Genomic DNA, 23157 nt, shown 5'->3' with positions numbered 1-23157 from the left:
TTCTGCAAGTATACTGACTTTTTATATATTTCTGCTGTGTTTTGCTACCTGTGTTTCGTGTTTCCTCGTGGAATAAAGCGACGTTTTTTGTTGTCGAGCTTGAACTTTTCGATTCAACAATCTTCTCAGTCGAACTCCATACGATTTTTTCGTAACAATGTCGAACAGTTAATAAAAGGAAAGAGTATCTGATGTAGACTTTTTATTAAATTAGATGTTCCAATCAGGACATTGCGTATTTTCATTGAATTCTGTGAGTATTCGGTGTATTTTTATTCGTATTTTTGAATATCCGGAATTGACTTTTTTTGTTTAGTGCAATCCCTATTTTATAGCTTAGCATGATCATTTTATTTATTGCAATAAGATTTATTTATTATTCTTGGAAATATCGTGAATATTATTATCTTTCTTTAATTTCTCGATCATTCAATTTTATAACTTTTTAAATGGCATCACTTATGAAATGATTCACCTAAAATCATTCAATGTTTGCATTTATTAAAACTTTGGAAAAGTCGGAATTGGACGCATTTATGCAATAAGGAACTGATTACCATTTTGTAGTCATAGGTTTCACTATTTTTAATTATATCTATGAGCGAGTAGTGGGTTATATAAAACTGAATGGATTGTACAAATTGTGTAACAGATTATTTAAAATGCAGTAAATTATTTTGGAACAATGCAGAACTTGAATTTTAAATATTTTATGAAAAAGAATGCATTAAAATATGTGCATTGCAGCTAGCTTTAAATTGCATAAGCATATCTGTTTAGGGAAACTTCCTTCAAAATGAATTAACAAATTATATCTTATGTCAAAACGGCTAATAAAATATGTAAATATTCTATTGTGTTCACTTTTCTGTAGATGCAAAGCGAATGGAATACCGTTCTGTTGAGAATCATAATTTTGTAACAAATTACTTTATGAATCATGTGCGGATTCTTAAATGCTTATCTGCATAAAGGATAAATTTAATGTTAAATTGTTTGGTTTGTAAAACTCCGGACGATTTTCAGTTATATTATATCTTGATATTAATTTTCTGGAAAATACAAGTTAAAATATTTTGTTTAATCTTTTTTCGTAATTCCTATATCTGTTTTATACATTTCAGATTAAAATTCGGCTAAAACTTGAAAAGCATTTAACTAATATTGCTTGTTGCCATGCGTTCTTATCTTTTATTTTAGATGTAGATAGTCATTTTCTTGGAATTTCGTTTGATATAGCTGGCCTGCTATTTATTTTGTTTCTGTTTTCTTATCTGTTTATATAACTTCCTATACAAGTAAATCTGTTTTCATTCAGGTCCATTTTAGAACTTTGACCCGTGTTCCTTTTGGTAATGTGGTCCTTCCCGCGTTGTACAATAAAGCGACAAAAACTTCGTTAGCAAGCCATAAAGATCTTCAAATAGGATGGCGAAATTTTTTTGCATCTATTTCGGTAATACTTTTCCAAAGTTTTAATTGTTAGTAAAAAATAATTATTAGCTGCACATTTATTGCCCAGCTTATTTTGAGAAAAAAAAAAAAATCTGCAATCACAAATTGGCTTCCGATTACCAAATCATTTTGTTAATGAAATTTGATCACACTACTGTTTCGAATGGCTGTTATACCACTGGATGATGATGTAATTGTTTTTATACGCTCCACTTTGCTGCTATACAGATAGTATTGCAATGAATTACCCATAATATCGATTTTTCAATTTAGTTGTACTTAAATGTATTATTCTTTTAAATGATGTAAAGTCACGTTTTGGATTACTTAACTAGGCATGAAGATATATAGCGTGCGTATGATCAATTTGAATTGGCTTTGATTATAGAGAAAAAAATATATCTTTCTCTAAATATATTTAATTAATATTTGCGTATTTTTTATCTATTATTTGTTTCGCTCTTTGACATTTTAATTATCTTCTCATTTAAATCATTTAATCATCTTCCCATTCTCATTTCATTTTGCGGTAAAAAGTTAGAGAATTTTTTTAAATTATTGTGGTTAAAAATATATTTAATCCTTTTTATCAAGCAGAGTACGTTTTACAATGACAATTTAAAAGGCAGCCATGTGATTGAGTTTTGAAAATTTTGTATAACATATTACTACAATCTAGTGAGAAAGGAAAACACGTAATTAATATCCCTATTATCCATTTTGTGGAGCTTCACGAAAATAATATATTTTTGTTTTTATTGCATTTAAATCGAATGATATGGTGACGGATTGTCTGAAAAGTTCCATTCTTTGGGCGCCATTTTTTATATTTACACCACCGAAGCCGTGGAGTATTATTTTAAGTCAGCTGATCTATTTATGAAATGCATTTATGTTTACATTAAATAGAAAAAAAGGTGTTAACCAAAATTTTATATAGCTTATAAGGTACTGAAACTTTTACCAGCTAAATAAAGTCTAGAGAGGCGGCTCAGGATTGTTGGGATCGTATTTGTCTCGATATAGAGTATGGTTTTACTATTTTGGACTAGTGAATCATGATTTCGAAATCGATTCTGCGGAGTACTCGCCAGTAATGGGATTTTTTGACGGAGCATCCGATCTCAGCGGATCATAATTTTCGGCAAATTAATTATTATTTACTTATTAGAAATGTGCTAGATAGTACTAGATACTCTGTTTAATAAAATGGGTAATTGTTTACTTGTGCGTTATTTCATGGAATATTCGCAATGCATGCGCATAGATTTAGATAACCTCTTTGAAAGTCAAATGACTTTTCGTTGCTGCGGCTTGGAAGTTTGGAAAAGGAGTACCAGCTAATGTGTCGCTTTCTTCATATCCGATCACAGTTCAAAATTACGATAGTTCCTCGTGTTGCTTCTGAATAAATCCTCTTGTTCCTTCTAAGTGGGACCTGTATATAACATATTTGTTATTAACCGTTCTAGTAAGAAATGCTATCCACTCTTTCTATTATTTAAATAAGCACATTCGGAATTTCCTAACTAATTAAAATAATCATAAATGAAAATGATTAACCCTTTGCGCTCGGAAAAGTACTTCGATGCATAATTATTCACCTAATACTGCTTATTGCTCTGAAAAATAAATATATATAATTGTTTTAAGAAGAATTTCTTTAAAAAATGAATCTACATCTTTTTACCATTCTGTGGGCGTTTTTAACAATCAAAATTGAAAAATAAATAAATAAAGACGTCAATGATTCACCTTCTTGAATGGTGACTGAGAGGCACCATCCGCGTACAAAAGGTTAATAAATTAGCATTAAATAAATTTCTAATACCAGTAGTCAAAGTAGTAAGTGACGCAACAGAATTTTTCTTCACTCGCTTCTCACTTTCGAATTCCACGTAATGTTTTCGAACAGGTGTCTCGTAAATAAAATGAACTCTTCTTTTTTAAAGTTTGATTTGAATGTTCTGCGGTAAGACCTCCACTAGTGATCGTAACTGACATCGTATAGCAAGTTTGTGGCAAGAGACATTTGTACAAATAAAATAATAAAAAAGCCGGAGACGTGCGGTTAAATATATACGGAGAGGAATTAATTTCGGCAGCGCTGAAATGACGTGAACCCGATCCCTCCGTGCACATGGTTTATTTCCGCCATTGTTTTTTCTGCACTCGAGGGCACACGCGTCAGCAGTTTTATTGCAGGCGTACGCTCCCAACTGTCTTTCTCTCGACTGCCGCGTGCACGGGGAAAGAAAGAGAAAGAAATAATTTTTGTGTAATTTTGTGCAACCTTTTTTCCCCTTTAAGAGGCTGTCTGCCTTGCAGTTTGCTCAGCTATACTATGTTGAAACACTGATATATCGGTTAGGGAAGAATTTCAGCATTTTCATAGGGAATAAGAGACTGGAATGCAGTCGCTTTTGGTTATTTTATGACACATTCATGTAGACAAATGCACGTTTTCTTTCAATATAAAAAAACGCATTTAAATTTTTTGCAATTACTTTATGGAAACCTGTGTTCTTAATCTGTGTAATTCCTTTAATTGTACGAAAATCATTTGCAATTCAAATGATGGCCATTGAAAATAAAAGTAACTAAAACTATAGCTGTATTGAAAATTAAAAAAATATTTTATTTATTTTGAGATATGTGACTATGTTCGGTTTTTTTTTTTTTTTTTTTTTTTTTTTTTTGAAAAAACGCTCTAAAACAGTTATCTTTTTGAATTTTAAATGAAAAAGATTGAATGAAAAAAAAAAAAAACTTCTATGAAACCAAAATGTACCAATTAAGTGACAAATTTTGTTAAGGTGAAAATGCCTTTTTTTGGGGGGGGGGATGGCTAATAAAGGCTTAGAGGGTATACCAAATAATTTGCTTAAAATTTTCCAAATAACTTAAGAAATATATTATCAAGTGCCTGGTCTAAAAAATAAGTTGTATTTCTATCCAATCTTTAAATATTGGATTTCGACTGATAAATAACATGAAAACTTTTTTCTTTTTTTTCCATATTGTGGAGCACCAGCACAAATATAAATGATTTCCAAATGAATCGATTACTTATTCTCTAATTTAGGAACTGCAGAACATAGTGAAAAATTATCATACCAAATTTGAGTGAAAAATATGCATTACATTTTAATTTATGACGTTTTTTATAATAAAATTCTATCAAAGGTTAGAAATATTCAAAAATATGAAAAAAAATAGTATCGGAACATGTAAAATAGCATTAAAACCTATGTAGATGCAAATATAAAAATCAATGGCATTTCTCAAAAAAATAGATTTAGAAACAAAATTCAAACGGTTTTGCAAAGAAACCTATTCAAATATTATAATTTCTTTCTAATTAATATTTTGAATTTCGCGAAAAATCGATTTTTCATCATAGTCACCTACTATAAATAAAATATTATTAATAGTAAGAAAAAATGTATTTTTCTTTCCCGTAAAATGTAATTCTAGGAAATGTTTCCAATTCCTACATTTTGTCAAAAAGTAGCACCATTAAGAATTATTCACTGTTTTAAATTGAAATCATTATTGCTTTTTCGTAATACGGGGAAGGGAATTCAGCTTTTAAAAGTATTTGGAGTGTAAAGATTTTTTTTCTAAATCACCGTCTCGGATTTGGCTTCTTATTCTGTAAAGTTCGGAAGTCTCTATTAAAGGAAAAGTAGCTGAAAAAATGAACCCAAAAGCGAAAAGTGATGGGGAAAAAAAAAAAAAAAAAAAAAAAACTGACGAGTGAAGATTTCTAGTTCGTTACAATCTATTGAATTTCAATTCGTCGTATTCTTCAGCTGTGCGAAGGGAAAAGTGGTACATCGTGGCGAGTGGAAATATGTGCTCATGTACTATGTGCAAAATGAATATACTGTACATATGTTTGCGATTTTTGTAGGTAAATTTAATTTGAAAAATGGCCATAATCTGATATTTAGTATTCGCTGTCCTATTCTATAATTATCATCCTTATATCTTTTTATTATATAAACAATTATATTTTTTCTTGATATGCAGGATGGTCACAGAGTCTTTACCTGATTTTAAAAAATAGTAATAATGTTTAAAAAATTGCTATAATACTGCATGTAATTATTTCGATGTATTATAAAGACGATTCATATTGTTTTCAATAACACCATTTACATCAATAAATTTCAGTGTGAGCACCCTCGGTAGATCGAAGAATGTCCCATTCTTGCCAGATATTCAACATTTTGACTGCCACACTAAAAACAATTTCTGTGATTTTTTTTTTAATTTTTTTTTTTTTAGTGTATCGATATTTACAAATGCCATTGCAAATACTCTCTCCTTTGTAAACCTAAAATTTACATTGAACATTAAAGCGCGATTTGAATGAGTGGAAATGAATTCAAAAAGGCATTGAACTTTTTCCTCCGTTAACGCCATTGTTATAATAATCGAATGTAAAATCGCCATTTTTGCGTTACTTGTGCCATCTGTTGAACTAAAAAAATTAGATTACTACATAATAAAAAAAAATTATAATGCTCTATGAAATAGTTCTTTTTTTAAATCAGTGTAGGACTTCATGACCCTCTATAGAAAGTACTGATAATTAAAGTTTCCTTTACAAGGATGGTAAAATATTTCATTTTTATGATGTACTTCGAATTGTTTCAATAACCACCACTTTCCCCCCCCCCCCCCCCATTTCAACCAGCGAGAATGGTCTCCTTGAAACTTTCTCGCATACTCTCCAATAAAGTTTGCTTTCCTCCTACCCCCACAAAAAGTGTAGTCGTTGGGGAAGATCGCGAATATCTTGCATGCCATTGATGAATAATAGTTACGAAATGTGGATCTTGGTTTTAGGATCTAGCATTTTTACTGAATCTATCGTGAGAGTATGTATTTTGGACACTTTTTTGCCAACAAATTGACATCAAGGTTTAACACAGAATTGCAATTGTAGTTACAAGATGACTTGACGAATTTCATCGATTTAAATTATTGCTTTTACATGCATGCGACAGCACAGACCGACAGGCGGTTAACCGTTTAACAGATTTGGTTCTAAACTTCATAAGGATCTATATGTTAGATGCTAAACGTGTACACTAATTTCTCTCTCTCTCTTGCTCTTTGTATTTTATAACTTCTGAGTTCACTTGTATTCGAACAGCCGGACAGATGATTTCCTGATAGAAATAAAGCAAATTTGGTCTTTATTTCAGGTACAAATTTCATCCATCTAGTTCAAAGTGATTGTGTTCACAAACAGATGGACATGACGCCAAAAGTATGTTTTTCGGACTGTCTGAAACACGAAGATTTACGAATTCGAATGTTTGGAGACGGTTCCCATACTTCATATATAAGGAAGTAATAATTAAGATGAATCGAAATCCCAAGGTCGGAATTTTTGACGATTAAAATTTTTTCTCTTTCTGTACTGGAGTATAAATTCTCTGGAGGGATGAAAAAAATCTCCCGCAAGAGAGACGGATTTCCCGAGAAATTCTTCTATTTAATTTGTTTCTAAACTCGGGAAAAAGCAACGAGGACCAGATCGCTTTACAGTTTATTGAGACAAAACACCTTTAACGTCAGCGGTGGTGTTTCATGTCAACTGGATAAGATTCATGTGCGTGGTGTAAACAAATAGGCACTGTGCTAAGCGAAATGGCACAGAACATGTTTGAAAAATAAGACTGAAAAAATTTAATGAGATCCAGTTGTAAATCACCCCTTTTGCAACAATTGAAGTATTAATTATAAATGAATTTGTACAACAGAATAAACTTTTCGTTACAATTTTTTCAACATTAAATTAAAACCTTACCTTTTATTATTAATAATTGGTTTTCAGTGTTCAGTCATTTCAGTGTTCTCATCTACATGAGAATCCAGATAAAGTGTTTCGTGAGGAAATTGAGTTATTGCATTGTCCTCTAGAAAACAATACCCCTCAGGGGCTCACCTTCTTTAGGTGAGTACGGGTGTCCCAATCCCGAGGTACCCAGGGATCTTTACTCCCTTTAGGTTTACTCTTCTCTGCGCCTTCTGCTTTCTGCTTTGTTTTTTCTTTCCCTCGACGGCAAGCGAGGGAGCTCTCCATGAGAAGCTGTCGCCGCTCTGTTTGCTTCTTGCTTCTCATGGACAGCCAAAAACCCCACGTGTATGCCGTGCGTGGCGACCCATTAGACGGGTGGTACATTTCGGTCCCCGGTGTATCAATCGGCTGGTATCCCAGCCATTTGGCTGGTCTGCTCAAGGGGATCAAGCGAAGGGGTCACCTTCTGGGGCTCTGCGTTAAGGGTGGTAGACGTTCCTGGAAGTGGCCCTTAGCGTATAAGTTCTGGCTAGCATCAGGGTAAGCGCCGAGGCTGGAGGCAACCAGAGCCGGTGGCTGCCTTCCCTTGTTGGGCTCCATGGTGGGCGGTGCCGTCGGGGCTTGAATTTTTTTCCCTTTTTGCATGGGTTTTTCAGACACTTCGCCACGTTTACCAATCACCGAAGATACTAGATTCTTAATCTTACACACACCAAAGACATTTAATAAAGTTTCACCTTTCATAGTTCAAAGATTGATTTCTTCATTTATTGGTGATGTCAAATCTACTAAAAAACTTCCGTCCGGGGATCTCCTTATTGAGACCTCATCAAAAACACAGATTGCTACGATGCAGAAATTAACACAACTTGGAGACTTCCCTGTAGAGGTAACTCCTCACAGGACACTGAATTTTTCTCGGGGAGTCATCTCCGATTTAGATCTTTTTGACTGTTCGGAGAATGAACTCATTCAGGAATTGCATTCCCAAAAAGTTTGTGCAGCTCATCGCATAAAAATTAAACGCAATGGTTCATTCATTCCAACAAAACATGTCATTCTAACTTTCAGTAGCCCGGAACTTCCAAAATTTATACGTGCTGGCTATATACAATCCAAAGTTAAACCATATATACCAAATCCTCAGCGTTGTTTTAAATGTCAGAGATTCGGACATTCGCAGGGAACTTGTCGTGGCAACCGTCGATGTGCCAAATGTTCAGCTGATGATCATGAAACTTCAGTTTGTAGCACACAGACCTTCAAATGTTTAAACTGCTCTGGGTCCCATCCTGCGTATTCTCGTGACTGTCCTAAATGGAAAACGGAAAAAGAAATTCAAAGTCTGAAAGTTAGAAGAAATATTTCATACGCAGAAGCGAAAAAATTCGTTTTAGACAGAACACCCAAACCTGGCCTTACTTATAGTGCCGCCATAAGTTCAACATTTAAATGCACTAGTTCTCAGACCGACTTTACAGATATTAATACATTGAAAACCTGCTCCTGTAAACATTCAGCTCTTGAATCAGTAAAGAGCAATAACGTACAAAAAACTGAAAATAATCGAAATTCAGTCTCTACTACTAAAAAATCTTCTCAACCCGTTTCTCAATCTAAAGATTCAGAATTTTCTTTAACTCGTTTCGCTAAGAAGAAACGAAAGAAAACAAAATCTCCTCCAAGTGCCAAACTATCTGACAATGAAGTCCCTCCTAAACCTCCAGATCCTTCTGATATACCAATTACTTCAGACTCTATCTTAGCAATTTGTCCATCTACATCTGATATATCTGATGTAGAAATGGATAATTTTCCTAATAAATCGCCTCCAGGCGGCCCTGCGTAACTTTTTCAAACATTTCTTTTTTTTTTTTTTTTCATGTCTGGTTTCATTTCGTGGAATTGTCGTGGGTATCGTTCTAAAACCGTCGAAATCAAATCACTTTTAAATGAACACAGGCCTGTCTGTTTTGCTTTACAAGAGACCTATTTAAAACCCTCAATAATCTCTAAAATTAGAGGGTACAACTGCGTCCGCAAAGATTCAAATACAAATTTAAATGCTAGTGTTTCAGGAGGTGTCTGCATTTTCACTTCCAACTTCTACCCCAGCACAACAATTATCCTTCATACCAATTTGCAGGCTGTTGCTATTCAAGTCCACATAAAGACACTTATAACAGTTTGCTGTGTATACCTCCCTCCACGTGAGGTGATTTTACAAGAAGATTTAAACTCTTTAGTGGATCAACTTCCTATTCCCTTCATATTACTCGGTGATTTTAACGGACATAGCATCCTATGGGGAAATGAGGACACCAACTCTCGTGGCCAGCAAATTGAGCAGTTGATATCTGATCATAATCTCTGCCTGTTAAATAGTGATGAAAAGACATATTTTCACGAACCTACTCGTTCATTTCATTCATTAGACCTTGCTGTATGTTCGCCAATACTATTTCCACTTTTAAATTTTTCAGTTGGAAGAGATCTTCTGAATAGTGACCACTTTCCAATTTTGATTGCCCTTGCTGATAGTGTTAGGATGGCACAACGACCATCTGTCTACTTATTCCAACGGGCAGATTGGGAAAGCTTTCAGCAGTTGGCCACAATCACTGAAGCAATGGTTAATTGTTTGGACATCTCCGAGGCCGTTACACAAATAACTCAAATTATATTATATGCCGCTGATAATGCAATTCCAAAAAGTTCTACCAGACCTCGTAAGCTCTCCAAACCTTGGTGGAATAATGCCTGCCGTGAAGCGGAGAAGGCACAAAGTAAACGGTGGAATATTTTTAGAAGATATCCAACAACAGAAAATCTCGTTGCATTCAAGTGTGCAAAGGCATTTGCCCGAAAAGTTCGAAGACGCAGTCAGAGGGAATATTGGATTGGATACGTGTCTCGTATTACATCTAATATATCTAGTAAGCATTTATGGAAAAAAGTAAAGGCTGCTAACGGTATTTACCAAGAATTTACATTTCCGGTTTTAAAGAATAATTCCTGTACTTACTCATCACCCAGAGATATAGCCAATATTATTGCTGAAACATTTTCCAAAGTGGCTAGTTCAGACAGCTATAATCCTACATTTCTAAGTATAAAGAACTGTGCTGAGAGACAACCAATTAACTTTAAAGTACGACATGCCCTCCCATATAACTCTGAATTCGATATGTGTGAGCTGCAAAAGGCACTTTCCAAATCTATTAACACCAGTCCGGGACCCGATAGAATATCATACCATATGCTTAGCCATTTGAGTGTTCCATCACTTAATAATATTCTCCGCCTCTATAATAGAATTTGGAATGAAGGAATTTTTCCGTCGCAATGGCAGGAAGCTATTATAATTCCAATTTTGAAACTTGGGAAAGATCCAACAGACCCTTCAAACTATCGTCCTATAGCACTTACGAGCTGTTTAAGCAAAACATTTGAAAGAATGGTTAATTTCCGGCTTATCCATCAACTTGAATTGGAAAACCGTATACCTTTACATCAAAGTGGATTTCGCAAAGGTAGATCTACCCTTGATAACATTTTACAGTTGGAAACAGAAATCCGTAATGCATTTGTACGGAGAAATCATTTGGTTTCCATATTCATAGATATTGAAAAGGCGTATGACCAGACTTGGCGTTATGGGATACTTCGAACCCTCTATGAGTTTGGGTTTCGTGGTCAATTACCACTTTTTATTAAAAATTTTTTATCTTGTCGTGTTTTTAAAGTCCGTGTTGGATCAGTATTATCTGACTCTTTTATTCAAATGGAAGGTGTTCCTCAGGGTAGCGTATTGAGCGTTACTCTTTTTATTATCCACATTTCTAAAATTCTTTTAATACTTCCTTCATCAGTTTTAGGCACATTATACGTTGATGATTTGCATATTTCTTGCCAGGGATCAAACATAAGACTGATTGAAAGGCAGTTGCAGACTGCTGTGAATAGTCTTGTGAAATGGTGTGATCAGAATGGATACACAGTTTCATCAAGTAAAAGTTGTTGCGTCCACTTTTGCAGAAAACGCAGTCTTCACCCTGAACCTGAAATTTGTATACGCAATAGAGTTCTTCCTGTTGTACCAGAAGTACGTTTTCTCGGGGTAATTTTCGACCGAAAGCTTTCTTTCCATTCTCATATCTCCTTTCTACGAAAGAAATGTGAAAAAATGCTAAATATTCTAAAGGTTCTCTCCAACACATCTTGGGAGGCTGATAGGACATCATTACTCCGAGTATATGAAGCTCTGATTCTATCTCGTATAGACTACGGTTGTTTAGCATATGGCTCTACCAGCAATACTGCTTTGAAGAAACTTGATACAATCCATCATTCTGCTCTGAGGATTTGCTCTGGAGCTTTCCGCACATCCCCAGTGCAAAGCTTATATGTAATGTGCCATCAACTTCCATTATCTCTGCGTCGCCAGAAATTGTCATTGCAATATTATTTTAAAATTTCATCCACACCTAATCATCCTTTAATTTACACCACTCTCAGTCAAATTTTTAGAGCGAATTTATAATGCTCGTCCAACGGCTATCCGTCCATTTTATGAACGCATGAAATCCTTCATTTCAGACACACAACTTTCTGAAGTGAGCATATTGTCTATTGACCGTTTCTGCTTTCCTCCCTGGAATACACCATGCATTTCTCATATAAACCCATTCATTGGTTTCAAAAAATCTCATATTGATGCACACTCGCTTCAGCGAATATTCCTTGAGCATCGTGCCCAGTATAACAATTATAAAGCAATCTTTACGGATGGTTCGAAAACGATGAATCATGTTGGTTTCGGTGTTATTTTAGATAACACTCCTTATAATTATACTCTCCCCAAATACTGCTCAGTGTATACGGCAGAAGCAACTGCTATTTTATGTGCACTGCAAAATATTTCTTCATCCGACTGTCGTAAATTTTGCTTATACACGGACAACATGAGCGTTTTGCAGCAATTACAAAATTTTGATTATTCTTGTCATCCAATTGTTGCACAAATAATGGAGCAAGAATCAATACTGGCTAACAGAGACTTTGAAATAATTTTCTGCTGGGTACCGAGTCACGTTGGAATCCATGGCAATGAGCTTGCAGATCTAGCTGCAAAATCAGCTTCAGAACCTTTCAATTTCCGTGTTCCCTTTTGTGATGTATCAAGTTATATCAAACGATACATCAATGAAAAGTGGCAAGAAGTTTGGGACACGCAGGTTGATAACAAACTACATGCTATTCAACCAAAAATAAATATGTGGTCAGTTTTACCAAACCGATGCGCAGATGTAAAATTAATTCGTCTACGAATCGGACACACAAGGTATACGCATAGACATTTGCTGTTTGGTGAACGAGCCCCTCATTGTACGAACTGTGGAGTGATCAATTCTATTGCACATATTCTTACTCAATGTCCTAATTTTACTTCTGACCGTTTAACTCACTTTCATTCGCCTATTTTAAATTTACAGGACCTAGTGGGTGAGAAACCTCACTTAAAACTTTTTGACTTTTTAAAAGCCATTGGTTTCTTTCATAGCATTTAAAATTTGAGTTTTATTTTTATTCTTGTGCCAAATCATTATAAATCATAGACCTTCTGAACTTTTGACGTTTTACAATGTACCCTTGTTTTATTGACACATTTTACACTTTTATGATGGAACTATTTAAATATCCTTGTGGGTGGCGCAGCTTGTCCTAAATTGGACCTTGTGCCAGAAAACCTTAACTATACCATACCATACCATACCTAGAAAACAATAGTTAGTTAAAGTTAAGCGCTTTGTTGACGAATCATTTGGTTAGATGCATTGTACGGAAAGCGAAATGTAGCTTTAAATTATTCATCCGTATGACAGCTTTTAGTGCTCTTGACAGCGTATTGCAATTAAGATACTCGATCCTTATGCGAGGTTATGTTTTTGAACATCAAGTTATCTTTTGTAATTTATGACGCAGGTTTGTGGAGGCTTCATTGTCTTTTTGGATATAATCTTATTTACAAAGAAGTCGCACCATTTGCATGGCGAAAAATTAAGATGCTCGTCCTTTAATATCTTATATTTATTATGACTTCCAGCATCGAATAAGATTATTATTAAATAGACAATATGCAAATAAATAGACAATGTTCAGTGTATCATGTGTGCATGAATTTATTCCGTTCGTTAAGTTTTTTTTAAAAGCAGTTTAATAATTGTTTTATTCGCCCTTCTGTTTATAGAGTTCTAATTGTTTTTGATATTTTATTATGACAAGAACGTTAAAAGCGGTCTTCTTACATTTCGTTCTCAGATTCGAAAAAACTCTGCGCATGCGTCATGTGGCGTTTATTTAGTCAAAATAGGGGTGAGATGGCAACTGCAACGTCGTTTGAGGTGTGACAAAGTAGTCACGGACACTTCTACATCATAATTTGGAATAGTTACTTTAATTTGTAAATTTAGGGAAAGATTAAAATTATTTGAACTAGTCTGGAGGAGCGCATACTGCTCTAACGTCATGAAATTTTGTATAATCGTTAGATTAGAACTTTTAAATTTTATTTAGTAATATAAAATATTTAGATTATTTATGGGGTAAGTTGAACTTTAATGGAATTACATTGCTAGTGCCTTTTGATGGAAGGAGGAGATGTTTAACAATAAGGTGAACTTGGAACTTAGGCTTAAAAACTGGTTATAACTCGTTATATAGTCAGGAAAGATACTAAATCACAATATAATGGATTTATTATAAGATAAATACACATTAACTTATGGTGAATAAATGGACTATTTATGTTGTTAAAATGTGCTAATTCACTTTTTTATTTACAAAATAATATTATTTTTAATTAAAACATTTGTGTTTTTATTTGTTGTTGAATTTTTTAACATTAACAGCGTAAAATATTCTTCATGTCTGTCCTGAAAGTTTTTTGCCGCTTGAATTAGCAGTATAAACAATAAATACGAAAGTTCGAATTAAAATAATATGGTACGGTCAAAAACGACACTATACTCACATAAACGTGGACAAAAGCTGAATGTAAAAGTTTCTAATAGAGCGGAAATGAAGGTAAAAAAAAAAAGTGAGGAAGAATTCCGGAAATATGCTGATCCTTCCGACTGTCACCCCTTAGCGATGTAGAATCGTCGAAAAGTGGTAATCTCGGGATACTGAAGCGAACAGTATGATTGAATTGTTAAAAACTCTATTTCCTTTTTAAAATTTTTCTATTCATACTTTTTGTATCATACCGTTTCATATTTGTGTTTCGTTTACCATTTCGGGGGGGGGGGGCGATGAAAATATAACATTTATCTAAGGCAACTAAAATGAGGTTCTATTGGGCTAAATTGGCAAACGGAAATCCACTAAACTAAATCATATGAAATGTAAAATGTTTATCAAAAACATTGCGAAAAGAAATATTTATTAATAAATATTTAGCTAACAATTAAAAATTTTTACACCAAAATTATTTCCTAACTATTTTTCTTAATTTATGTAGAAATAAAGATTATAAAAATTTTAATACTTTTTAAAATCTTTAAAAGTTGTAACAACACCAATACTATTCTTTACTTTAAATGGTGTCATACAAATAGTTATGAAAATTATTTTACCGTAAGTACGTATGGTTTACTTCAAAATAGAGAACAAAAACAAAGACAATCCGTTGCCTTCTGTTTTTCTTTATATGTTTTGATGACGGAGATCAGCTGGTGGTGTTTTGTTGATATTTTTCGTTTCCTGAAATGAATGGGAACATCTGTTTTGGAACAAGCAGTTTGTAAGAAAACACTGTTATGCGTTTAAAAGGGTGTGCATTCCATTGTTTAACTTAGCGTGCGAAAGAGCATATAGGTTTTTATTTATTTTTGCCGGAAAGTTTTTTGACAATTGATCACTTTTAAATCCGACACTTATTTTGTTTGTCACGACGCTGTTTCAAACGATAAATTCATTAAAAGGTTGTTTTTTTTTAAAATTTAATATTGTCCTTTTAGTATTTCTATACACTTACAAAAGAATTTGTTGTTCTTGATAGATCTACAATCAGCAGCAGTTAAAAGGTAGATGAACAATATATTTACGTATTTATAAGTTCTATGATATTATGGATCTGCCCCTCTTAAGTTCATGTGCGCTATAAACATAACTTAAGGAAATGGTGGACTCTATTGGGCAATTTTGAAGTTATTCTCTTAAAATTATGAAATTTTTTATGTATATGTATTAAAAAATAAATGTCAAATTTCTTTTTAATCTTTTTAAAACGAAATATTTTTTTAAAAATTAAGATGTATAATTTTTTAAAAATTCTAAATATTTCACAAGATTTAATTTTTAATTTTTACTATTTTTTCCTTATTACTCAATATGAATTTATTTGGAATAAAACTGTGTATGATTTTGTAATTCCAGTTAAAGACTAATTTTTTTAGAAATATTTTTATGCACACTTACTGAATTTTCTTGAGAATTTTATGCCTTTGGGAACTAAAATTGACTTTTAACTATCTAAAAAAAAAAACAACCCTCGAAATATAAAATGCATACCTTATTTTCTTTTTTAAAGTTTATCATCAATTCTATTTAATTTCTTCAAAAATTAAGACACCAAGAACATGTCTATTTAAATCTTATTACAATATCATTTTGATGAAAATAATTAAAATGTGTGTGTTTTTCACTAGGCCTTTGAAATATTTACTTTATTGAACAATATGCTATTATAATTGAATATAAACTTATATTTTGGTGATGAAATGATAAAAATAAAATATCATGCTTCCTTCCATATTTGCTTATTTCCAAAGTTCCTTGTCCCCTTAATTAAAACAAACGATAATAACACGGCTTTAATACCGACAGTTTGGTGAAATCATCGGCATTAGGTTATATCTAAAAAACTCTCCTAAAATGAAACGTAATTAATATTCTTAGTGAACCAGCTAGTTGCCCGAAGCGATTAATATATAAATGAAATCAAAGATACATATTCAAAAAGCTAGTAAAAAATATTAGTTTAAAATAAATTATGTTAAAAAATGTGTAATGTGAAACTAAATTGACCATCTTATTATTAGAAAGGACTCATAATGTGGAATATCTAGTGTCGCGAAATATCTAATCCGCCACTCATTTCATTTATATTTTGGTAGAAAGCTAAATTTTTGGTGTAAAAATGGCATGCGGAATTTTAGCCATTTAAAACCGACATAATTATTTGTTTTCGAATCCCTTGTTCTTTATTTAACACAATTTTCTTTAACTTTTCTTTAATTTCCGATGTTGATATTTATTATCTTTTCGAATTGTGATATTTTGCTTTCGCAATAAGTAAATAAAAATTTCTTCTATCTGTCAACTCATTCGTAATTTTGGTAAAATCAAAATAATTGGCGTCAAAGCGCGGAAGGCTTCTGTACCTCAAAACACAACACTTCTTAAAAAAATAAATAAATAAATAATCTACTGTAGGTGGTCTTAAGATAATAAAACTTTCTCTCTTAATACTTCGTATGCAAGAAAATTAATAAATTTGTTTATGATCACTTGATGCAAGTCAAATGTGCCAGGAAACCTTGATTTCTAGGATCAATTGCAAATCTTATGAGAGGAAAAACAGATGTTACATGACATAAGATGTGATGTCAAGCGAATTGAATCTGTTCAGGAAAGCACCTTATTTTGAAGGATTGCATAAAGATTTTAAAATTAAATTTCTCTTTCCCATTTACTAATTTTTCTTTGGTCTATTTTATTTTCCTCTTATACTGAAGATCGAGGAAAAACTATTCTTACATAAATTGGAATTTTTATATATTTATTGTTCGTGTTTTGATAACATTAACACGAACAATTTAAGTTTTAAGTGTTCTGAAAACTGACTAAAATTCATTTCAATATCCTGTTTTTATTGGTTGCAGTCATTCAGTTGAATTAATACAATAATTACCATAAAATTATTTTTGAAAAAAAATTAAAGGAATAGCAAATTAAAATAAACAATATCAATAAAAAAATCTAAAAATTTCTTTTATATATATATATATATATATATATATATATATATCATGTGAGAACATGATGTTGTTTTCGTTTGGGATTTTTGAAGCTTCAAAATGCACGGGCAGAAAATTGGCGATTTATCGCTTTTAGGATTATTAGAAAATGATAAAGATAGGCAGGTCGTAAGAAATTATCGCCCGAAGAAAATGGGAAAGAACGCGAAACAGCGAGCAGAGGTTGCGAAAGTTTATAATATTAATTTTAATTTTTCTAGCTGGCAAAAAAAATTTTGGAGCTCGAACGATTTTGAGATGGGGGGGGCATCACCAGGTTGGCGATTGCACAGTACAATAGTCACGTGATCATTCCAAACCATTTTGAGTTAATTGTTTGCAATATATATATATATAATATATATATAATAAAATTTTAAAAAATGGCTTCGAGATGAAATTATGGAACGCGAACGATTTTCAGATGGGGGTGGGGAATCATTTTCTATACATTGACGCATGCAAAATCTGATAGTCACGTGATTGTTTAAAACTGAATTTTCACGAAAAAAAAATTCTTGCCTCGAGAAAAAAAAAAAAAAATGTTAGAACTCGGTTGGGTTTCAGATAGTCAAAAACCATCGTTTTCCTAAATGTTGGTGATTGGGAAATATGAGCCATGTGAGAACGTGGTGTTTTTCTATCGGATTGACACCATGTGACTTGAAAAAAAAAATGTTCTCACATGATAACTTGAAATTTGCGATAGCAGATTTCGATTTTTTTTTATATATTTTTATTTACATTTAAGTTCTTTGCTCTTACATTTTATTTTTAAAAAACCCCTTTATTATACTTTTAAAATCATTGTTAATGGCTTTTAAATTGTAAGTGAAATCATTCTTTTTTAAAAAAAAAGAAGAAAAAAAAAAAAGAAACCACGTAACTGATTCTACAAATTTCTTTCTACGGAATCGAAGCACTATTTTGCAAACGGACATCTCTTGTGATTTTGTTTGAACAGCTGCTGCTCTAGTTGTATGAGTAGCCAAACGATTTACTATCCGAATCCCTTATTGCATTATTCTTATATTGTTAAATGTGTTATTTAATATGCAGCTCTATTCTTGCGCATTAAAATGCCTGTTTTCTGGTTTACTTAAATATTCGTATAATGTTTGCATCGTAATACCAGATATAGTTTATTTGATATGTTTCGTGATTACTTGTTTAAGTTGGACATCGGACTATTGCTATTGTGTATTTATTGAAATTCTGTTGCTTCGTTTAATTTCAGATAATATTGCGTTTGTTTGGAAGATCTCATGATTGTCAGTCCTGCCATTAACCTAATATTATGTCCTGCATTTTGTTTAGTGTTTGACAATTTTACATTGGTATAATACCGGGTGATTGCATCAAGTACAAAGTACATCAGCTTGCAAGTTAGCTCATTGGTGAGATTGAAAGTTAGTGATCTGGATTGAAATTAATGTGGTCATCTCTGAGATCACAGTGTAAAATGTAAAGAGCTATTTATGTAATACTTCATAACAAAAATAAGCAAAACTTCTTTGATATTCGAAATATTCAAAACATGTAAACCCCTTTTAGAAATATTTCGAAACTTTCTCTGTGTGTTCAACTAAATCATTAACTTTATTGAATGATTGAGATATCTTTATACCCATTTGATGATGTTCAGTTTATCCGAAATTTATATTTAAAAGCAAAAGAGTACTTTTCATTGGCAGAGTGGCTGATACATTTATAAATCAAATTAACATTATGAGGAAAGTTAAAAATATCAGTGCGTCTTTTCAAATAGCCTTGATTTTGATCATGATGTATTTCAGTGTAATGAATATATTTGAATAAGTTAATTTCAAACACCATAAATGAGTATTGTGTAAAATGAAATTCTGTTCTCTTTGTAGTGGGACTGTTTAGCGAACTCTTAGACGCGTAGGAATACTTACCACTTCATCATTCGATAGTGATGCGATTGTTCGTAGTTTTTTTTTTTTTTTGTGTGTGTGTGTGTGTTTTGTCAGTTTGAATTATTATTTGACTAAAATCCTCCGCACTTTTGCGCATGCGTTAGGATGGGTTTAATTCGCCAAAATAGGGGTGAGAGAAAAGATGAAAGGAGGAGATGTTTACATCTATACTTATAATAAAGCTCAATGTGTGTGTGTGTGTGTGTGTGTTGGCGCTCAACAGGCCAGACCGTTTGACATACAGCTACCAAATTTGGTACATGTATACCTTGGAGGTTGGGAATGTGCACCTGGGGTTTCTTTTTTCGAATTTTTAATTAGAATTTTAATTATTAATTAAAAACTAACTTTCCCGCCAAAAAAATCTTCCATTTTCCCCACCGCCAACTTTTCCGCCAAAAAAATCTTCCATTATCCCCAGCGCCAAACGAGAAAGGCTTCAGTTTCTTTTTTTCTCCCAACAGTAATGAGGCTAGGGTTAAAATTTTTCGGCGGATTATTTCAATCGGTTCTGTTTATTTTGTTAATGTTTGATGCATTTAAAATTAAACATTGTTAATGAATCAATCTTTCAGATTCATTCTGAAGTACTTTTGAATTAAAATAAAACAGAATAAAGGAAATTAAAAATTTCTAATCCGCATAGCGTTACCCCAACTGGCGTAGAAAAAATCACGTATTTGCATTACGTAACCGGCGAAGAAAATTCACGCATGCGCATTCTGTTCTGATTGTTTCCATGACAACGTTATCAATGGATGTTTTAAATTATTTTTGGGTTAGTTGCATGCTTTTGTAAGTAAATTGTATTTATGTTAGTTATATATTTTTTGTATATGCTTATAGTTTTAAGTACATCGTTTTTTAAGTAGTTTTTTTAAAACCTGTTTTCAACCGTTTATTTTAAACGATTCGTTTTATTTTCTTAGTGTTTGATGCATTTAAATTTAAACATTGTTAATTAATCGATCTGCTCATAATGAATCTAAGAAAATTTTGTTGACCAACTCTTGAGATATTACATAAATTTAAAAAGACATTCTTTAGTGCCCATAAAGTTTAAACGCTGAGTGACTCTATTTTCAGTAATCAGATTATAAAAAAATGCTTTGCTTCAGTAAAAAATATTATTATATTAATTGAAGATAAATTCTTTCCACTTTAATTTAAAGCATAAATTCTACCGTTTTCAACCGTTTATTTTAAACGATTCGTTTTATTTTCTTAGTGTTTGATGCATTTAAATTTAAACATTGTTAATTAATTGATCTGCTCATGATGAATCTAAGAAAATTTTGTTGACCAACTCTTGAGATATTACATAAATTTAAAAAGATATTCTTTAGTGCCCATAAAGTTTAAACGCTGAGTGGCTCTATTTTCAGTAATCAGATTACAAAAAAATGCTTTGTTTCAGTAAAAAATATTATTATATTAATTGAAGATAAATTCTTTCCACTTTAATTTAAAGCATAAATTCTACGGGTGCTAACAGAAAATTAGAGATATACATATTACGTTATGACTGAAGGCCTTTATAATATTATGAATGAATTATATGACAATCAAAATTTGAAGTTTTAATATATTTTGATGAAGAAGCTATTAAAGTAGGAATTGCATAAAATATTTAATTATTAAAATTTTAACGAACATTAAGATTGGCGAACCGGCTGGTCGCCAAAGGCGGCTAGTTTAACAATAAAATAAACTCGGTTTACTCGTAGGCTGAATTAAAATAATGTGGTCAGAAAAGACACGATACTCACAGGCACATGAAAACAAAATGAACAAAAAAGTATCTAATAGGGTGAAAAATCAAGGTCAAAGAATGACAAAGAATTCTGGAAATGGACTCATCCTCCGCATCTCTCCCTTTAATGAGATAGAATCGTCGAAAAGTCGTCGTCTCAGAATATTGAAACGAATAGTAAGTACTACTGAATGTCATAAAAAATTGGAAGATTCGAATCTGTTGTCCGAAATATCATAGCGATATGGCATGATAATGCGGACTAGAGGTTCGTCGTTGATTGTATCAGCCAATGCATTTTGTGCATAACGATTTTTATATCATGTCATTTACCGAACGAATGCCAGTTTAAAAACCTTATGTTAAAAAACAGCGTCAACTGTTCTAAAATATATTGATATTAATTTATTAAAATATTTCGTATTATTTTAAAGATTTTTTTAAAAATTGTATCAACAATACCTGTGAATGTCGAAATTCTCTAGTTTTGTTCTTTCACGATAACGCATGTTGATCATTTGTTCTCGGAAAAGTAATTCCATGAATAATTATCCACCAAATAGAAGGACTTGTTTATGGCTCCGAAAAATAAATATATAATTAAATGGATATATAATTGCTTAAATTGAATTTCCCCGAAAAATGAATCTTCGTCTTCTTAACCACTCTGTAGGTATTTTTAACAATCAAAATTTTTCTTTAAAAAATGTATAAATAACGCATCAAAATGATGCGATGCAAAGGGCTATTATATAAATCTGAATGTTCGTTTCTTTGTTTCAACCTTATAACAATTCCACATCTCTTGGAAGTACAAACGGAATTTGGCACGCATGTTCTTTAGTTCTTAGAAGAATTAACTGCGCCATTAAAATGTTTCTTTTGTCCTCTTTAAGGATTAACAGATATAACATTTTCCCGCTATGAACAAATCATCGCGTAGAATTTATTCGTACAACAACTTAAAATTCGGAAAATTAGTTTTATAGCATCACCCATTTCATTTCCTGACTCTTTGACTATCAGTCGATTTTCCAATTTTGTTTGGAATGTAATTTTTGTGTGTCCCATTTTTTCATGGAAGTATTAAATCTGTTTCACTATTTAATCACACATATCACTCGCACGCTTTTACCATTGTTGACTATTTTTTTACTTTCATTTTGCTCTTGTTACATAGTTTTTCTGGTTGATTTTGCTGTGAAATGCCTGTTGATTCGTGTTTTAAACTTTTTTTTTTTAATTCTAGCAATTTCTGTTTAGTTTATTTTTGTCTTATTTTTTAATACTTTAAAAAAATTTTAATGCGTTAATCAGTATGCATTTTTTTACTTAGATTTTTTTAGCTTATTTTACAAGTGATTTTTATTTCACTTGTTAAATATTATGGCTTTTTCTTACTATGTATAAGACAAAAGAAATAGATGGAGCTGCGGGTACAGTGGTTGATTCGAAATAAATTGAAATATATATATATATATATATATATATATATATATATATATATATATATATATATATATATATATATATAATATACATCGCACGAAAGTTATTAAATTAGTTATTCACGATCTTGCTATTTTTTAAAATATTTTTTTACTTATACTTCTTTTGCCACCAGTAATGAAGTGTGTGTGCATTGTCGCTGTAATTGTTATGTATATATATCTTAGAAGTCGGAAATGTGCATCTTAGAGCGATTTTTTATTGTTGTTGTTGTGAAATTTTAATTGGAAATCGAGTTGGATTGTGACGTTTATCGGCAATAACTTGCTCAAATATTATTGCACAAAAATCAATTTTATACCGTTTCAAAATTTTTAAAACTTTTCTTTTTTAATAATCATGCACATTTTTTATGAATTCTGATCATTTTTAAATAAATTTTTCCTTTACTTTTTAGCAATAGATAATTGTTGCCTTGAAATTCAGATCATTTTCATTGTTTCATCAAATATTTTATCGCTTGACTTTCTTGCATTGTTGAAAGTTAAAGACGAAGGATTCTGTTTAATGTCTGTGTACTGTACAAGACGAGTAAAAAAATAACGTTATAGTTTCGCGAAATAACAATAACATCGCGAAAAATAGAACATAAATGAACCG

The 23157-nt window shown here is 32.0% G+C and overlaps 2 protein-coding genes across 2 annotated transcripts in view; both read left to right on the top strand.

Moving 5' to 3' along the window:
* The window catches only part of LOC129971207 (poly(rC)-binding protein 3-like), a 99248-nt gene that overhangs the window by 24112 nt on the left and 51979 nt on the right, over window positions 1-23157 (top strand). The gene's annotated exons all lie outside the window — the stretch shown is intronic.
* LOC129972063 (uncharacterized) lies at window positions 8124-9122 on the top strand. The gene is made up of 2 exons (XM_056086044.1): window positions 8124-8616; window positions 8671-9122. Exons 1-2 carry the CDS (start codon window positions 8124-8126, stop codon window positions 9120-9122), a joined length of 945 nt encoding a protein of 314 aa, XP_055942019.1.

Source organism: Argiope bruennichi, chromosome 6, assembly GCF_947563725.1.
Source record: "Argiope bruennichi chromosome 6, qqArgBrue1.1, whole genome shotgun sequence".
In the NCBI taxonomy this organism is placed as follows: Eukaryota; Metazoa; Arthropoda; class Arachnida; order Araneae; family Araneidae; genus Argiope; species Argiope bruennichi.
Note: the sequence above shows the minus strand (reverse complement) of the source record. Positions and strands in the feature narration are given on the sequence as shown.